General features: G+C 37.0%; 1 protein-coding gene across 1 annotated transcript in view; it reads right to left on the minus strand.

The window, feature by feature from the left end:
* Positions 1-381: 381 nt before the first annotated feature.
* cpxm2 (carboxypeptidase X (M14 family), member 2) overlaps positions 382-19,857 on the minus strand; it is a 48,284-nt gene continuing 28,808 nt past the window's right edge. Inside the window, exons 5-14 of the mRNA XM_037691130.1 lie at positions 18,514-18,598; positions 15,501-15,651; positions 15,076-15,164; positions 10,143-10,266; positions 9,790-9,986; positions 8,720-8,899; positions 7,314-7,611; positions 6,131-6,270; positions 4,673-4,772; positions 382-638 (exon numbers count right to left, since the gene is read on the minus strand). Of these exons, the coding sequence (XP_037547058.1) occupies positions 382-638; positions 4,673-4,772; positions 6,131-6,270; positions 7,314-7,611; positions 8,720-8,899; positions 9,790-9,986; positions 10,143-10,266; positions 15,076-15,164; positions 15,501-15,651; positions 18,514-18,598 (1,621 nt within the window). The remainder of the gene's footprint in view (positions 639-4,672; positions 4,773-6,130; positions 6,271-7,313; positions 7,612-8,719; positions 8,900-9,789; positions 9,987-10,142; positions 10,267-15,075; positions 15,165-15,500; positions 15,652-18,513; positions 18,599-19,857) is intronic.

The raw sequence follows: 19,857 nt of genomic DNA on the forward strand, positions 1-19,857 counted from the left end.
TATCAATTAGCATTAAAAAAATAATAATTTCTGATGTGATTTTAATGTGTTAACTCCATTATAAGAATTTATATAATAGTTTTAATCTCCCTTGAAGACACAAACAAATGTGGCCCTTGTCAGAATGAAATGTTAATGTTAACAACGGCTATGAAGAAAGATATGCCAACAATGAGCACACAAATGTTAGGGTACATGATCAAACGAAATAAAACAGGGATCAAATAAAGCTTTCATTTAATTTCACTCGTTTTGAGTCTCCGAACAGTATTTCCTCTGACGGCACTCTGATTCAGGTCCAAATCCGAGCTTGGACTCCATTTGGTCTCTTTAGTGCAGATGTTTGCTTTTAATTCTTCGTCTGGCTTCTTCCGGCGGCCATTATGTTCCCAGACCTCTTTCTCTGGACCTGCGAGCTTGAAGGTGCCTCACGGGTAATTTGATGGGCTGTTTGTTGAACTTCTCCATGATCTCTCTGATTCGTGACAAGTTGGTCCGGATGATGGTGAAGTCGCACCTGGTGGCGCCCATGTCGTAGCCCACCTCGCACTTCTTACTGGTAAATCCGTAGCCTTCGGCTCTGGCTGTTACTCGGTACTCTCCAGGGTTTAGCAAGCGCCAGTAATCCCCATCAGCAGCTGAACAGACAAACACACAGAGCAAGTCGATATTTTTGTTTCAGGTTCTCAGGAATTGTGTTCAGTGACTCAGGTTAGTCAAGCACAAGCTTGCACTTTAATTCACAATTGGGGAAGTTTGCAAGCATAATCTGGTAACATTTACACTTCAGAGAATTTTAAAAAAATTGTTACTGACGACTTTAAAAACTAGAAAAGAGTTTGTCACAATTTTGCTTCCTGTTTCTGTCAAACAAAATAAAATACTTTAATGAGATTATTGACATCTGTGTTTTTGCTTTTGGCTGATAAGTTTAACAAAAAGCTAAATATGCTGATTCTGCAGTTTTTATTAATATTCTAATTAAAGACTAAGATGCCTCCTCCATGCAGCTGCACACCAAAGACATGTGCATAAAATGTTCCTTGAATACATGCTTGGTAGCTGAAGAAATTGGAGCAATTAGGGAATTTTTATTATTTTATATGATAACTCTATAAATATAGAGTCATTAATAAAATACTAGGGAGAAAATAAAACTTTTAAAGCAAAATTTGTGTGTTTTGTGAATATCTATCAGCTTATACCACATCAAGATTTAACATATTTTAGCTGTTAATTTGACAGAATTCTAGTCGTTCTTTTGGCTGATGCTAGTTCACTGTGGTAGCCATCTTGAATTTGATCAGCTTCAAAACCTAATTAGTTGTAGATATACAGCCAAAGATTACTTTATACTGCTACTACTATACTCAGCATTGCCAGATAAGCAATGAACAACTATTGTACTGTTGCTTTAAAATAATAATATTTTGACCTAAACTGTCACATGTGCTGAGAGAAGGTGTTGTAAGATGAGACACGCGTTGTGTTTGGTGAACATGTGCACAGAATAGAAAAAAGGAGGGGATAAAAACATGTAATTATGTTTATCTGGCAACCCTGAGTCTATACTACTTGTTATTACTACTACCACTACTTGAGACGAGCCTGTTTTCTGTGTTTCCTGCACCTCTGTGTGTTCAATATCTCTCTTTAGGACATTGTAAATATTTTAATTACTTTTTCACTTTTCTGTACTTTTTGTGTGTGTGCCCTTATTGCATGCTTTTTGTATTTTCTTGTTGGTTTGTTCTTTGATTCTTTTTTAGCGAGTCAAATCGGTTCTTCTCATCCTAAGCATTTCATTGTACTGTTAACCGTGTGTTAACCTTGCATATGACAAATAAACACAACTTGAACTTGTGTTTTTCCTCGTCCTCATGCACAGTTGATCCTAATCCCACTCACCCCAGGTGTTCCTCCTCTCACCTCGTTAGTGTCTGTATTTAATCTATGTGTCTTCACTCCCTTGTCATCCGGGCTTCATCCTTTCCACGGTGTCATGATCTGGCTCTGTCATCTACTCCTGGTTTAAGTAAGTTTTGCTGCCCTGTCAGCACTTTGTTTTTGTTCAATAAATTATTATTATTATTTTTTTTACTACAGAGTCCTCCTGCTTTCCTGCATGTGGGTTTGACGCTTTAAACACCAAATCATGTCACTACTACTACCACTATTTTATTTATAAAACACTTTAAAACAACCATAGCTGCAACTATGGGCTGTATGTGTGACATCAAGAACATTGCAATACATTAAACAAAGAATAAAAGCAGTTTAAACTGTAATATCAGTAAAGTAGTAAAAATAAATTGAAGCACGTCTCAGTCTGTGCTAAAAGCCAGGGAATGAAAATGTGTTTTTAAAAGAGTTTTAAAAGTGGACAGGGAAGGGGCTTGTCTGATGGGAAGAGAGCGATCGTTTCATAATTTTGGAGCAGCAGCAGATAAAGCTCTGACCCCTCTGAGCCCCCGTTTGGACCTCGGCACCTCCAGGAGGAGTGAAGCCAGAGTTGGATGTGCTCCCTCTTTCGATCTTCAGTTAGAAGTCGAGACGTCTGAGGAGGACCAGCTGACTCGGAGGTAAAGAGTGTTGCAGTAATCCAGCCGAGATGGCATGGATTACTGCTTCCAGCTGCTGTTGTGTAAGGATCGACTTTACCTTAGCCCGCTGTCAGAGATGATAAAAACTACCGCTCCAATCTGAGATTCTAATTTAAAATCATTGTCCATTTAAAAACCCAAATTAGAAACTATTTGCATGTGGCCCAGACTAAATTGGGAAGATCCACAGGAGCCACTGGAACTAAACACTAGAGCCTGATTGATATATCAGCAGGGCTGATATTTTAGGCCGATATAGACCCATGGGACCTATCGTATCGGTGTGGTGATAATTGACCCATTCTGTGCTAATATAAGCACTTCTAATTGCCACCCCTAAAATGCTGGGAACCAGCCATAACTGTACCATGTATCCAGCAGAGTGTGCGTGATAACTATTTTCAAGTCGTTGTCGTTCAATTTAACTTTCACTTTCAGCACAGCTGAAGCAGGGAGCAATTCTGTGTAGCGTATTCTGATGAACAGAACGTGGTATGTTTATTGTAACTGATCCGTAAAATAGATCAGCAATAATGAATTATCTTCAATCCTCCAACCCTCTTGTCATTAGCTACATGCCTCTCAAGTTAGCAAGCCAACATTTAGCTTAGGCTATTGCCTTGTAAAACTTTATCCAGAACAATAAATTTAACGTAGAAGTAAATCAGTGTTAGTAACGTTATCTTTTTCATCCTGAGTAGTTGAATAAAATAGTTATTGACAAAGTTTAAAAACTGATCTTGTGTGATTAGTTAAAGCTCAGAGTTTGTGTTGGGAATGATTGTTATCAGCTTAAACATACATTTCTAGCTCAACATGGATAAATTTGGTGGCCATTTTGAATAAGGTGGACTCCAAAAGTTAAGCAATTGTAGATGTACATCCAATGATCACTTTCTGAAAGTTTTATAAAAAAGTTGCCATGTTTCATGGTATATTTTGCTAACATTACAGACAAAAGAACATACACAAAGACAAAAACAATAATGGGCAATAAACATCTAATTTTGATCATGTGCTTTGGAAATAATTTTGACTTTGAGCATGCATCAGGAAATTTTGACTTTGGCTTAATTGCGTTTGTAAATTGTTTGCTTTGCTACAATTTATCATATGTTTAAAAAATAGTATTTAAAAATGTTTTTAGTCTCGCTCTGTGCATTTAATGATGCATTTAAGTGATCTGACAAGTTTACTGACATTTCTTACCTTTTATTCATTTAAATACTCACCTGACACCAGGCAATCACTGAGACAAATTAAACAAGGATGGCTCTGCCTTCAAGCTGCTTCAGTTAAACATTCAGGCTGGATGTTTAATTGCAGCTGCAGCCATGGTGGACTATATTTATTTTGTAAAACATTTAATTATGAAATGCCAGTAAACTGAGCAGTTTTCACATGTGAAATGATCGTCTGCATCAAGGCTATCAGTCCTTTTCTGGCTCTACAGTTGATTATGTGAGCAGGAAAATTAAACTGCATTACAAATATCTGTTTTTTGAAACTTCAGGCTGTTATAAAACAAAATCAAATCAGCTGAGAAAGTTATTTTTCTAAATAGATTGCCTAAATACTGTCCTACATCTGAGGCAAGCAAGGATTCTGGGAGAAAGTGGTGATTTATTCTCAGTTCCAGGCATAATATGTCTTTGTGATAATTCAATTTCACACACGGAGTTTAAAGCATCTTTGGCTGCTTGTGGGGTTTTAGGCATCAGTAGAAACTGCCTTGACTCCAAATCAACAGATAAATCAGGAGCTAGAGGCCTCGTTTATTTTGACTGCTAATTCATTCTGAACCCAATCGACAGTTCCGCTCAAACGCATCATCTGTTTTTGTTTATACATTTTATTCAGTCTTACAAAAATGCTAACTGCATTAATAATAAATTGACGTGATAGTTGAATTAAGGCATGCAAGCGGTATTTTAATCCGTAGTTGCAAAATCTCCCTTTATCCACATAAAAATAATAAAAAAGAACATCTTTATGGTCATTGAAGGAAGCTCAGATTAACCACAAACAACAAGTTACTGAGTAAACTCAGATGAAATGTAGGAATGTACCTGTGCGAATGTCATGGCCGATCCCCTCCACAGAGACGATGGCGTTAGCGATACCACGACCTTGTAGGTCTCTGACCACGCCTTTGATCCCACGATGCACCTGCATGGGAAAGCATGACACAAGTACATTCTTCCAATGTTCGCTATTTCATGTAATACTTAAAGCAGTATGCGATCCGATCTCATTTATAATATATGATGTGATCTCGAGTAAAGAAAGACGACAGCATCGGGATTGTTGCTGATATATTTCCACCACAATCAGCATCAATATTTAACTAAAAACTGTCTTGTGTCAGTGAGTTCAGGTGTTCTAGAGAAAAATGAAACATGAGTGAGTTATATTCACAGTTGTGTCTGCATACCTGTAAATGCAATTTTACTATAAGTGAAGATGGAGCACTTTGAAATCTATATTATTCATCATTATAAAAGGGGAAACTGTATCATGCTTGATGTTTTTGGGGCACAAAAGTTTAAAAGCAACATCTTGTGTTTGCTGTGAATGCAAAGTTAAAAAAGCTCAACTTAATAAAGTGGTCTTTCGTTTGTCGTGGGGTTTGTGGGACCACGCCACTTGTGATAAGTAAAAAACCTGCAAATACAGTTGTCCAGGTTCAAGTTCAAGTAAACTTTATTGTCATTACCATCTCGTGTGATACATGAGATAGAACAAAATTATGTACACAAGTAGTAGTAGTAAACAATCCATGCATGGATTGTTTATTTAAAATGTTACAGTATTTAAGTTCAAATTTTAGAGAATAGAAGCGCAGCAGGACAGCAAAGGGTTAACCCTTCACGCAGCAGATGCTGCAGCACGGAGTAGAAATATACTTATTGATGAATTACACTGTAACAACTGAAGTTATAATTTCTAAAATAATTAAAAATAGTTTTGAATACTTTTAGATTTTTGTGATTATGACGATTTTACGATGTGACGTACTTTGAATTTTAAGTTGGAAGACAAAAGTCGATTGGTGCAGCATGAAACTGCTTCAGACAGTGGAGAAATGTGGACGTGGCAGAGAGCCGCAGGTGGCAGAGAGCTGAGATCATGACAGGCTTCTCCCTGCACCTAATGATTTAGCAGGTGCAAAAACATTTAAAATAATTTATTTTAAATAAACAATCCATGCCACTTGTGTGGCTCATCCATCAATCAGCCAGTTGTGTGTCTTGTCCGATCTTACTTTGGAAAACCGCGAGTCTGCGAAAGTAGAACCTCGAAGTAGCGAGTGACTACTGTATTTCATGCAGTTGTTTTGAGTTTGGGAATCTCAGATTCACACGTGCTCACAGCTAAAACCCTTTCCCAATGCTATGACTATGACAGATGAGCTTTTAGTTCTTCATAACCTTTCCCAAGTTCCAAGGATGTGAAACATAGCTCAGTGCGAAAGAACATCTTGTATTTTATTCCACAAACAAGGATTGACAAATATGACTTTGTACCTGCTCCATGAAAACAAGAAGAGACTCGCGGTTGTTCTCCCACTCCTCTGGCAGCTCGCTCTCATGTGGAAATTTGTCACAGCCCACATACATCGACAGCTCAAAGCAGTTGGTGTGCAAGTAGCTGAAATCATTCATACCTGCCAGGAAAGAGACACAAATCCATAGTTTAAATTACAGGGAGGAAAGGAAGAATTTGACCCCCCATAATTAGACCTATAATCATACCTTTTACGACTGTTTTTACATAAATGACTGTGGAAGAACCTAGTGTTATCAATTCAAACACTCCTTAAACATACCCCTTTTTGCCACCTCAAATACACACACACACACACACACACACACACACATTTATATATATATATCAGTTTTCCCTTCAGAATTACTATGCCAAACCGTGAGGTGTCTAAGTTTGAATCTTTATCACTTTTGATAAAGGCAGCTGGAGAAAAATGTGGTGTGACACCCGTCACCCCAAAGCTGGCAACCAAAGGAAAACATTAAATTTAGAAGTTGAAAACATATGAATAATTCATTAAACTAGATTTCATTCACAGAGTCATCTTAGGCAAAATGAAAATAAATCATGTGATCTTGTGGGACTGAGTTTGTTGTGGCTCCACAGACTGATGAAGTCCTTTGGATGAAGGATGAAAAACAAAAAAAAACCTGTCCAGATAACCTGATTTAATTTTGTTGGATTTTTTGTACCTGGATTATTGAGCATGAACGTTGATGTTATGTAGTTATGTTCTTATCGTATGGTACTGATAGTCTATTTTGCTTCAGCAGTCTATGTTAGGGACATCTAAATGCAGTGAGTGTGGTAAACTCTATGAATTGGAGGATGAATGTGCTTTATTTTAGTCTATCTACAGTATTTGACAGGCATTCTTTTGAAAACAATCTCAATATTGGATGTAATTTAAGACTTGAGTTTACTGAAATCCTTGCCAACACTTTTTTTAGATTGTCTTTACCGGTTAAACAAAAAGTTTGAATTGTTCCATGACGCTTGAGGCTAAAGCCAGAAGTAGGGTGAAATATATCACTACAAATCAATTTGCACATGTTCCTGTTAGCTAAACAAACAAACAAGAATAAAAACTCAAAGCTCCACGCTGGGTGGAAAATAACCTTTATGTATTAATGACAAAACACAGCAGATATGGACACTAACTTCCGGCTGCCGTGTGCCAGGACGCTCCGTTGATGGTCCCGTCCTCCTTGGCAAAGTCTTTGGTGTGACAGACCCGTCGGTTGGCATCAGTCATCAGTCTGTGGGTGGATGCGTAGGAGAAGGCCAGCCAGTGGAAGACGTGGTCATCAGGGGTGGGGGTCTGCTCCATGACCACCCCCTGGGAGCGGGTTCTGTCATACGGGAAGGTCACCACCAGCTCCCCTCCCTGGAGGTTCCCACCCAGCACAAACGGCATTTTCTCCATCCATGATATCAGAGCTCGCGTCTCCAAGGCAACCTGCAGTGGGGGGAATACAAGAGGCGTGGATAACATAATTAGTACAATCATCTAAGCAGTGATTGCTAAATTAACTCCCTCACGCTGAAATGATCTCGATGCAATTTGTTCTCAAGGGGAAGTGATAAAGCTATCATAAAGACTGTTTACACAGCCTCTGCTGAACAATTATCCCAGGAATAATAACTCTAATATGCAAATCTTTACAACCCAGCTAAAATCTAGTGATCAGCAATTGTCCATGCTGTCAGGCTCATATGATTAAGCCAGCTTCTCATCTCTACTTGGACCAGCCAGTGGGGCAAACATGGATACGTTTTACTGCTTTTTGAGCGCAGATGGGAATCCCAGTCCCGCAGCTGCAGCAGCTATTCTGGAGACTGTGTGTGACTCATCCACAGCTCCCACCGACGTCAAAACACTCGTGAGGGGGAGCTTTTAATAGAACGCTCGGTGTATTTCAGTTCTCCGCCTTTTCGTCACACATAGCAAACTCATCTGCTTCTCCCAAAATAGACGGTGCTGATGCGCCCTCGTGACTGCTGTACCCTTTTCAAATGCCTGATGGTCTTTACTGGGAGATGTGTTTGCTATAGTGGAGGTGGGAGGAATAGGGAAAAAACACAATGCCAGACTTTGTCATAGAAAGCTGACTGCTCTTTTGACAACAAAAAAAAGTTTAGGACCTAGAATCCAAGTTTCAGAACAGCATTGACTAGTTCTTGTTACAGGAGCACACTTTAATGTTATGATCACTAAATATACTTTTGTAAATGCAGTTGAAAATAATAGTGGACACCTGTGATTGTACTGCAAAACGTAGCATCCCATCCAAATCTGCATTCACACTATGCAATACAAACGTGAAAGCTTTTCTTTAGCTTAAATATCGGTGCAAAAGACTAAAATACACTGGCACCAGAAAGCTTCCTATGGTACATGTTAAGTAACACCCTTAAAATCAACAACATATAAAGAGAAGTCTGTCCACTCGTAATACATGTTAATGAGTTAATACAAGACAGTACTAGTGGCACTAAATTCATTGTTGTAAAAAATTGTGCAATTTCCAGTTTATAATACAGTATTATATGATAGTAGGACTCACTGAAGCATTTATTGACTGGTACCATTCTGGGATGGGCACTTGATGGTTGGGCATTTTGCGAGGAATCCACTTCTTGGCCTCCGCCTCCCACAGAATGGAGTTGAGATCAGGGAAGTTGTAGTGAACATCTATCCCATCATTGGTCCATCGGCCAAGAGACCAGCCACTGAGCTCTGAACCCTGCGTTAAACAAAATGTGTAGAAAAAAAATGGTTTTAGAGGTAAGTATGCAGTTGTATTCATGCAATAAAAGGCTCGGCAGGATGATTACAATCAAGTGTAGAACGTGCAAAGATTACAAGAGGGTGCTTGTGATTACACGTCAACGTCTGGGAGAAAACAGTGCAGACCCGTGGCTCTTTTTCATCTCCATGTGGTCCACGCAGAAAGCTTTTTTTTTTGCTACTTTTAGCTAGTGGTTTGCCCCTCCCTGACTATATTATTATTTGACTATATATATCAAAACAGTGAGTCAAAAGAAGCTAAAGATATTAAACTGAGTATGACTAGTAGCACTATTGCTGATTTATTTTCACATAGCAAAGTCATCGGATTCAAGTAAATATATTACAGCTTCAAAAGCTAAAGTTACTGCAACAGCCTGAACTGAACACGAATATTGTAGCTAAAAGGTCTATTATTTATATTTAACAGGGTTGAATAAACTCATCAAATATAGTGTATGTTTTTTTGTTAAATTAGAAAGGATATATTAGTGAGACATATCCTTAGTTTGCACTTCAGCTCACCAAACATCTGAGGAATCATATGACATGTGGAATAAGCACTTGCTTTTTGTCAATTCATGTTTCATTAAAACACGGCCTTTCATCTCGTCTTCTATGAGTTTAACTGAATCACAGTTACCAGTGGTAAATTACAGCAGAACATGCAGCACACTTGCAGCCACTGTTCATTTTAAACAACCTATCGGATCATCAAAACTAATTTTCCCAGCTGGACCTATGCCCACTTTTACTACAGACCTGCCTATTAAGCAGATACGGTGCTGTTTTCGGCACAGGTCAGTTGATGAAATGAGGTCACTAATGGTCGTCTTGCAGACCTACCACTTCAAAGGCTTTCTCGTGCCCATCAGGGTTGATGGATGGCAGCAGGTGGATTCTGGTCTCCTCCACCAGGTGACGGACCCGCTGGTTGCCAGACAGATACTCCAAACACATGAACTGCATCAGCAGGAGGAGGAGCTCTCGTCCCAGCACCTCGTTGCCATGGGAACCTGCTGTGTAACGAAACTCTGGTTCACCTGGTCAACAGGATTAAATGCAGGAAGCAATGGGAGAAAAGCAAGAGGGGAATTAAATACACAATTGTTTCAGCTATGGCAACGTGATAGTATCTGGTTTTATTTTTCCATCTGTTTGTGCTTAAAATAAACTACAGTGTTGCGTTAGAGACTCACCAACTTCATGTTCTCCTGGGTTGTCAGAGATCTCGATGGCATACAGTTTGAGGCCGCTCTGGGACTTTCCTATGTTATAGATCCGGGTGATGTTGGGGCACATTTCATTAACCACTTTCATAAGCTGTAGAGGGTAAAACAAATACATTTACTCTTTATTTATTTATTTATTTATTTTGACTTTTCCTCCTTGGGATTTGCAAAAAGTGCTCACAGAGGTGAAACTATTCAAAACTGCATCGCTGAGTGTAAGTTAAACATCTATTGAGGTGGAGTGAAATAAAATAATAATTTAATTATGAGTTTTAGTATTTTTTCCATAGTCTGCTGCAAAATGTTCCCTGTTAGAGCTTTATTATGTTTTCAGAGTAACATCGCACATAAAACTGAACTATTTGTTTTATTACTTCTGCGGATGATTTAGGTTCTTTTAAGTTCTTTTTAGCTACTTCTGCCAAAGACTTCTCTTTACAAAAGTCAGCTTTTTCACGAGTTCAGTAAAACAGCCGTGGCTTTTCCTTTGTGATGTTGGATTCTTCTGCTAATCTAATGTGAATAAAATCCCTTCAGTGTAATGAGACAAAGAGTTTGTCACAAACATTTCAGTTTTCACACTCTCAGAAAAAAATAAAAAACATAGGCCTCATAAAAAAAAACATTAAACTGTCTAAGCAAAAGGAAACAGTTGCTTTTGTGATGCATTAAAATAAAATGCACAAAACATAAAACATCAAGCATAATCAAAACAACAAAGTCCATGCTCAGTAATCCAGGTATACAATCCAACATTTTTCAGTCAGGTCATCTGGACAGTTTCTTTTTTTTGGTACTGAAACGTTTTGCCTTCGATCCGGAAGTACTTTACTTTGGAGTAAGCTGTTGGGGGAAGAATCAGTTCTGTGTTGTGTGTTTCCTTGACTGATGAAGCCTTCTGGATTGAAGGCGAAACGTTTCAGCACAAAAAACTAAACTGTCCAGATGACCTGACTGAAAAATGTTGGGAAGCATAATCAAAGTTTCCATTAATTATACTTGAGTATTAAGTTATCCTCCTCTATCTTACTCTGCCCTCTCTTCTATTTAATCACTACATATGCAAAGTCAATATAAAAAAAAAAAAAAAATGTAATTATTTATATGTGCTGAATTTAGGGGCCTTTTCTGAAGGTAAAAAAGGCCCCGAACGTTCCCCACTGGCATTAGCTGTATTTAGCTAATAAACAGAAGGTTTTCCATAATAAATACTTCCCATTAACCAAGAGATGAGAAGAATTAGAGTCATGAGTGGAGCTAAATAAAATTCTGAATAATGAACTGTCAAAATAAATGAACATGAAATAAAAAGGATGTTGGGTACTTGAATGCACCAAATGTTAGCAGCACTTAAATCAGTCCGATGACAGGTTTTTCAAAGCAACACTTACTAATATGCTAAATCATATGAAGTCTTAGTGTGTCCAGATATTAACAGAACCGGTTTATTATTATTTAATAATAATAATAATTTATTATTATAATAAATAATTTAATAATTATTTATTTATTACATCTAAAATTTGAGAACCATACAAACATTACAAAAAAAGTAAAAAGAAACCTTAATTGTTTCAAATTAATAACACCTTACGTTCTGTACAGGCTGCTCTTTGGTATATGCATGCCACAATATTCTCTCATATCTCATATTGTATGACATCATGGGCTCAGTCTACTACAACGGCTATTAAGCCAATGGTGTCATTGTATAACCAAGCAATAAAAGTAATGGACAAAAAGCCAAAAAGATCACATCACTGTCTAATCCTGGACAAACATAACTTAATGAGTTTTAAAAGCTTTTGTATTTTATGTTTTCTTAAATTAATTTTTAAGAGTATCAATAAGTTAGCTCCTGATCCATTGAGTTCATTTATACAGAAACAAAACAGTTATGAGTCACTAAAGGATCATTAGAACAAAACTGCATAACTCCCCTTTGTAGAACCTCGTTTGCTCAGACCTCTTTTTTCTATAAAAGCACGACATTATGAAACTTATTGCCCCTACATGTAAAAGCTACACCTGAACTAAAAAAAGTTTGTTTGCATGATTAAATCTTGGCTAAAGGAAAATCAAAGATGTGATCATTTTTAATACTCAGATTTTATGGATGAGGAAGTCTATGTGGGAGTGTATGTATTAGTGACTTAGTATTATATAGCAATTTTTATTATGTTAGCTGAAAAAAGCATCTTTGGCTGCTTGTGGGGTTTTAGGCATCAGTAGAAACTGCCTTGACTCCAAATCAACAGATAAATCAGGAGCTAGAGGCCTCGTTTAAAAAAATTATTTTGGAATTTGTATAGAGGAAAATGTTTTGTATTATTATTAAATCTAGATTTTTAAATTGTTCGTATTTTAATGTATAGTTTTTTTAATAAAAAATTTGGAGGTTGTAATGTTGATTACATGAATATGTAGGCAGGAATACATATGTATTCTTACAGTATTTTGATTGATAAATTGTATGTATTTTAATGCATAGAAATGCTCAACCAGGGACTGGAGTTGCGAATTAGCTACAGCTATATACTCTTTGTGCAACGCATCAGTCACAGACTTGTTCTGTTCTATGTTGTCCCTGTCAAATAAACTAATAATAAAAAATAAAATTGTTTATATTCATAATAGGTGTTTTAAACCAGTTCTGTCACAGTTATGGTTTTAGTTTCTTTCCAAGAAATGAGGGTGACTTTGGAGAAGCAGTCAAGGCAGTTATAACAACAGGCTCATGGAAGAATTGAGTACAAGCGCAACAGTTATTATTTACCCATTTGAGCATCGGTGGTCACATTAAGAAGTGCGGCTGGAAACAAGAGCAACCAGCTGTGAAATGAAGCAACTGCATTAATGCCGGAAATCTCTGCTGGCTCTCTGCTCCAGCTGCTCCTGAAGTCATTAACCACTCAGGTGTGATAGGCTTTTAATTAAAGCTGGGCTAAATCTTGACTTCTCTAACCAAGTAAATCACCAAACAAATGTCAGGTTTGTCGATGGGAAAAAGGATTACAAGGGAAGGGGTGAAAGACTTGCTCTCGCTTTAATAAAGCTCAGCGTCCCCCTTGATAAATACACCCGGACAGTTTTATTTACCGGGATCGATGTAAGACATTTTTCTTTTCATATAAACTCCCTGCTTCTTTTTATCTTCTTTTTAAAAAATGTTGGGAATGATCATTCTTTTGTTTTATTGTCTATAGTTTATTGTGCCGATCTATTCTCAAGGACTACAGCTGTAAGAAAAGGACAGTCGTTAAACAACTTAAGGGATACCTTTCTACTCTCATGTGCTTTACCTCTGAGCAGCCACAATCGGCCGCCTCCACTTGAAGGTTCTGGCACAATGCTATTAAATCAGTTGCAGACAAAAGGGGGAGATACGTGGTTCCTTCACAAAGAAGCAAAGTGTCATGGGTGAAAAAGCTTTTGAGAAAGGATCTTTAAAAATAGTTTGCCCTTCTTTTGAAAGCCCTACTGAGGTTGTACACTGTGCGTGGCACACATTAACCTCAAAGGTAACAAAAAAAAAAAAAAAGATTAAAGGTTTAGCATTCCTTGAAAGAATAGATATCACCCACCGCTTTTTACGTTAAACTTTAGACCATTTTATATGTTGAAAAATGATTCGTGTAGCCATTTTACGAAGAACCTGAATAACGTCTCTTGTGTATGAGGTAAACAGCAGCTCAGGACACTTATACTCTACTTTATGGCAAAAATAAAATAATAAAATAATGAAACACTGCATCACTGGTGCCCAAAGTGTGGCCTGAGGGACATTTGCGGCCCTTGGAGTGATTTTTTTGCGGCCCACAACTGCATTTTAAGAAATGTATCATTTTGGCCAGCAAGCTTAAGAGGTTAATGCAGACTTTCTACAAATTAGTTAGTAATCTTTTTTTATACAATGTTTAGGTTTAACAGCAAAACGGATGAAAAACAATCTTCTCAAAATGAGCAATATTAAACAAAATACAAACTTTTGGCTATAATCATTTTATTTTCACTTCATAGTACAAAAGCATCAAAAACCTTTACTGATTTCTACCAGAAAGGAGACTTTTGGATAATGATTCATAAAACTTGGCTAAATATTGCAGTTGATAAAGTAATCAAGAGGGAAACTGGACATTTTTAAATGAATATAACGTGGTGTCATCTGCATACGAGTTGATCAACGTTATCAAACCTTCTATGAATCTGTTGTAGCGATTGACAGCTGGAAGGTTTTTCAGAACTTGGATCAGCCTTTTGGGCCGTCTATGGTCCAAAAGGCTGATTGACGCATTTTTTAAAGGACACATACTCAAATTAAGCTTTTGTTGGTGAGAACAGACTAAAATGAACTTTCCAAACACAAGAAAATAACAAAAATAGACCTGACAAATCAAATAAATTAAATCCGTTTTAATAAAATAGTGTGTATGAGGCTTTTAATGATTAGAATCTACAACAATTTAAAACTCTTTCTCCACCAAAATGAATAAACTTTTGTCCTTTCTTCAAAATATTGTTCACGTTGAGAGTTAAAGTCACAGTTTTGTGGCCCACGAGGCCTTTCATCTTGATAGTTTTGGCCCACATATGAAAGCGTTTGGAACCCCTGCACTACATTACAGAATATCACAATTCACACCCACTCAGGCACAACGTGCACTGTGACAAACACGGCTGTCCTGCTTCTTGGTACAAACAGGCTTCTGCAAATGACAACTATATGAATAAGTAATGACACGACCCAGACGGTGCTTTGTGCATTTTTATGCTGCTCGAAATGCTTGGTTTATTAATATTATTTTATTTGCTTTGGCAAAAGAACACAACTTAACTGGCATTCGCTTGCGTGTGACATGATGTTGCATAAGAAAATTAAAAAAACCAAGGCATGACTCACCTGTCTCATCTCTTTGTAGCTGTGATGCCTGAAGTCCAAGTCATCAGTCGTTATGACATCATTGCGTCTGTGGTAATAATTATTTGGATCTGGAATCAAATTGGACAAAGCTACTGATATTCAGCGACTCAAATGAGTGAATTATTTTCTTTTGTTTGGAATGATGCTCACGCTTCAGCCTCACAAGATATTAAACGACACAACCATGCCAGGTTTGGAACACAGAGCCGAGTCAGCCCTAATGTTGAAATATAAACTGTCCAAGAATCACACATTAACAGCGTTTTGTGAGAAATAGGATCCAGGGAGTCGTGCCCAACTTTTCTTATTTCGTCAAATCTCGGCTTATAAAATCAAAAGTAACATCACTGCTAATCTGTTTGACTCTAACGAGCGGGGCGTTTGCTTTGTTCATACGACGTCACCTGGCAACGGACAGCCGAGGATTTCCACTCTCATACAGATGCTGCCGCTGTAAAACCAGGAGCGAGGGTTGATCCGAATGTACCGGGCCACTACGGGTGACGGGAAGATGTTCAGGACAGGGATTTCTTTTTCTCTGTTTCCACGGAATATCTACTGAGGCAAACACATGGTAAAAAAATAAAAAACAAACAGTCATTAGTTGAAAACTATTTATTCTTTAAATTTAATAGCTGAAAACGTGTAACTATAGTTCTCTTAAGGAATCAGCTGCAGATTGAAGACTTTAAAGAAATATTTTTAAAATGGCAATTCAAGTGTTTTATAGTGGAGTTCTATAGATGTGAACTTTTATTATCTTACAGTTTTGTAGATGGCTCCTTGAATGACTGTATTCAAGAGGAAAAAAAGGTTTAACTAAAGAGTTAGCCAAGAGCAAAATGGACTGCCTTCACTGTAAACACATGGTTTAGTCATTTTTGAAGTAACCTTCTTCTTAATACTTATCGTTATTAATTTTTATCAGCCATTGTCAGAATCAGTATTAATGTCAATATCAATTATAGATAAAGAAGTAATGGAAAAAGAATTATGCTTAATGGATAGCCAAACTACTTTTAAAACATCATTTTTAGGCAAATTCAATAACTCTTGCTCAAAAATGTCATTGAAAAAACATAAATTAAACCTGTACATTTTCCATGACTGTCTGTTTACTCAAGATCATAAATCCCTAATCAGGTTTATCACTGTGAAAAAAAAAATCACTGTAATGCCACTTTGATATCTTAGTTTATATCTTAGATCTTATTACTGTTTCTTTTTACAATTTATATTTTTGCTATTGCTGGATGTAACTGGTACCTTGAGTACACAATTTCGTTCCACCTTATGCACCACATGTGATGCGAATGATAATAAAACCTACTTGAACTCGAACATCTGTGTTACTAAACTAAAAGTTGGTGTGCCAAGGCTGCTGATCTGCCAGAATTATTCGAAGTCTGACATGAGATGAATAAACTTTTAGACTGACGATGTGCTGATCAGGCATGCTGGCGTGGATAATCTAGATGTTGTTCATTTGCAAATCCAAGTCAGGATAATAAATACCAAGCTGGTCCCTGTTTTATTGCATTTATTTAGACAAATAAAACAACCTTTGCTCATAAATGTTATACTAGTGTGATATAACATTAACCTAGCTAAACTTAAGTTTTTATACTTTTACATAGGACCATTAGTTTAGTGCTTGTGGACTTTTTCCTCTTTCTTTATTACTCCATTCAAAACTGACTTTATAGCTGAACTATTGATAACTATTTGACAGAACATCACTTTAAACAATCCATTTAAAACAACTTCAATTACAAAAATTGTATAGTTGTTCTCTTAGACCATCAGTTTTGCATTATGCTGTAGTTTACTAAGAATTTCATGCAGCTATTTGTATCACTTCCAGCGCAGTCAGGGCCACTTCCTGCAGGATTATCATGTCGGAATAATCTTATAGTGCAAAATTAATGTTGGGAACGTTTTTAGAACTGCACCCGCATCAGCTGTGGAACTGACTCTGTTCGGACTAGTCGTTGGCTCATCAATCCTGACAAATTAAACTATTTCGCCAAACTAAGGTGACTCGAAGAGCTGCCTACAACAGGTAAGACATTGTTTATTCATCACCATTTTGCAGAAGTCCACTTTAAAATATTTAATTTATCGCAATACAAAGGTATGCATAAGAAAAAACAGTACCGCTTTACAATAAGGCCCCCCTTATGGCTAATAAATAGTTAATAGAGACATTATTAATTCCTCTATAAGCACTTTATAAATCATTAATAATTGTTTATTATGCATTAGTTAAGGGTGGCAGAGAAAACTGACCAGTTTCTTGCCAAATAGTGAGTCAAATCTGTTTATTTCATCTAGAGTTGTTATCTTAAACATTTCAGACTAAGTTATAAGCACAATAAGCATTCGTAAACCTAATATTTTTAGGATATAATATTTGTTGTAAATACTTATAATGCAGTGATAAAGTACAATATAATATGCTATATATATGATATATCACAACTCCAGATGAAATATATAAGTGAACAGATTTGGCTCATTATTTGGCAAGAAACTGGTCTGTTTTGTCTCTCTGTCACCCTTAATTAATGCATAATAGGCAGTTATTTATGATTTATAAAGTGTTTATAGAGGAATTAATAACATATATAAAAAACATTTATTATCCATCTATAAAAGGAGCCTTATTGTAAAGTGGTACCAAAAAAATCAAACACCTATGCATAACAAAAGCAAAGACTTGAAACATTTGGTTTCAATGCAGTCCGAAACACAAATCCACGCTCCATGAACCATATCATGAAAGTTTTATACCCTGAGGAGATCCCTGCAAATTTTACCACCCACAGCTGGTGCTCTTCTCAGCACCTTTTCTGGTATTTTGAAAGGCCAACAGAGCAGCTTGGCATTTGGCACAAAGGGTGGGTGAGTGGGTGAGAGAGAAGCTTGTAGCGGAGACTTCAATTACCGCAGGGGGTTTAATCACCCACGCAGATGTCATCACCAGACACAGCAGCGCAGTTACGCTAAATTTAGTTGGAATGTGAGCCAAAGCTATTCCTGAATTGAAAACAGCATATTTTCCGTGTTATTAGTGACCAATACTTTCCAATCTAGGCATAACTGTTTGTTACATGAAGTGAACAAGCAGAAACAGACACAACGTTAAGAAAATGAGTTCCCGTCTGCAGGAGAATCATTAGTATTTACTATCACCTGACAGATCATTAAGCCTGGAAATAAGCAGGCGTCTGAATCTTCCTCAGTAATTATTCTCAAGCTATAATTCATTTTATTTATTTTAGTCCCAATTAGTAATTACCTGAACTCCTTATGTAGCTAGTTGAGAGGGTAAATTAAAGGTGATGTTTGCAAGGTTACAGAGATAATGATTTTCTGTTTGGATTCACTGCATGTCAGAAGATTAATTCAACTCACCAAGTCCTCGGAGATGTTTGTGAGTGTGACCCACGTGTGGCTGTCGTTGCTAACCATAACCTTGTACGATGTCACCCAGTCGCTCCTGTTTGCATTAAGAGACAATCAGAGAATGAGAAGGAAAATGTAATTGAATTCAATACACACAGAGCCCTGAGGAGGAAACCACTCAGTTCACATTCAGATGTGCTTTAAGTCTCCAAGGATAAAATCCCATTTACAATATATTTTTAAAATTAGCAGTTTATACAACAATGAACTTTATTATATTTAGGGGAATGGCGGAAAGTGTAATGGGGGAATCTTGCTCAAAAATATAATTTTCTTGGCAAGACTTTTAGAAAGACTGATATTTGTTTCATGCAGTGGTAGAATGCAAATATGAATATTAATCATGTTTTATGTATATTTTTTTATTTCTCCATCTCAGAGACAAATGTTATATTTTTTATATCATTGCAAAAGTTATCCTACTCACAAAAGGAGCTTGGGAGAAAAATATCAGATTTTGTTTCACACATTCAAGCTTAAATGAAAACTATTATCAAAATTGCCACCATTGATTACATTTCCCACGTTTAATAAATCTTTCACAACATCAGTAAATAATATTTAAAAATGATCACATAAAAAGAAATATAAAACATGTAGTTGGATGCATATTTCTTCAAAATAAACTTAACTTCAGGCAACTTTAATAGCACATGTTTGCTTTTCTTTCAGTGCATGAATTATAATGTATTAATAAAATGGTCACAGATAGAATAATTTTGCCTGTAACTGTTTTACAATGTGGTTCAATAGTGTGAACTTTACCACACAAAGCAGGAGCTGTCAGCGACACATGAATATGAAGAAAATTTATTAATAGAATGAACTATTTTGGGATAGGCAAAGAAACAAGAGCAAATAGCATGGCTTTTTCCAAGATGAAATTTTCTGATGGGGGCAAATGGGGGCAGCATGTTGGTAGAGTTGTTGCCTCTCAGCAAAAAGGTTGCCGGTTCAAATTTTGGCCCGGGACTTTTCTGGGTGGAGTTTGCGTGTTCTTTCCGTGCATGCGTGGGTTTTGTCTGGGTACTCCGGTTTCCTCCCACAGACCAAAAATTTGCATGTTAGACTGATTGGTAACTCTAAATTGTCCCTGAGTGAGAGTGGATGGCTGTTTGTCTTGTTTGTCTTTATGTGTTCCTGTGATGGACTGGAGTCCCATTCTGGGTGTACCCCGTCTCTCACACAGTGATAGCTGGACATGGGCACCAGTGACATCCGTGACTCGAAAAGGCAGAAGCAGGTAAAGTGGATGGATGGATGGATAGATAGATAGATAGATAGATAGATAGA

This window comes from Nematolebias whitei, chromosome 17 (genome assembly GCF_014905685.2).
Source record: "Nematolebias whitei isolate Nwh7 chromosome 17, NemWhi1, whole genome shotgun sequence".
Taxonomy (NCBI): domain Eukaryota; kingdom Metazoa; phylum Chordata; class Actinopteri; order Cyprinodontiformes; family Rivulidae; genus Nematolebias; species Nematolebias whitei.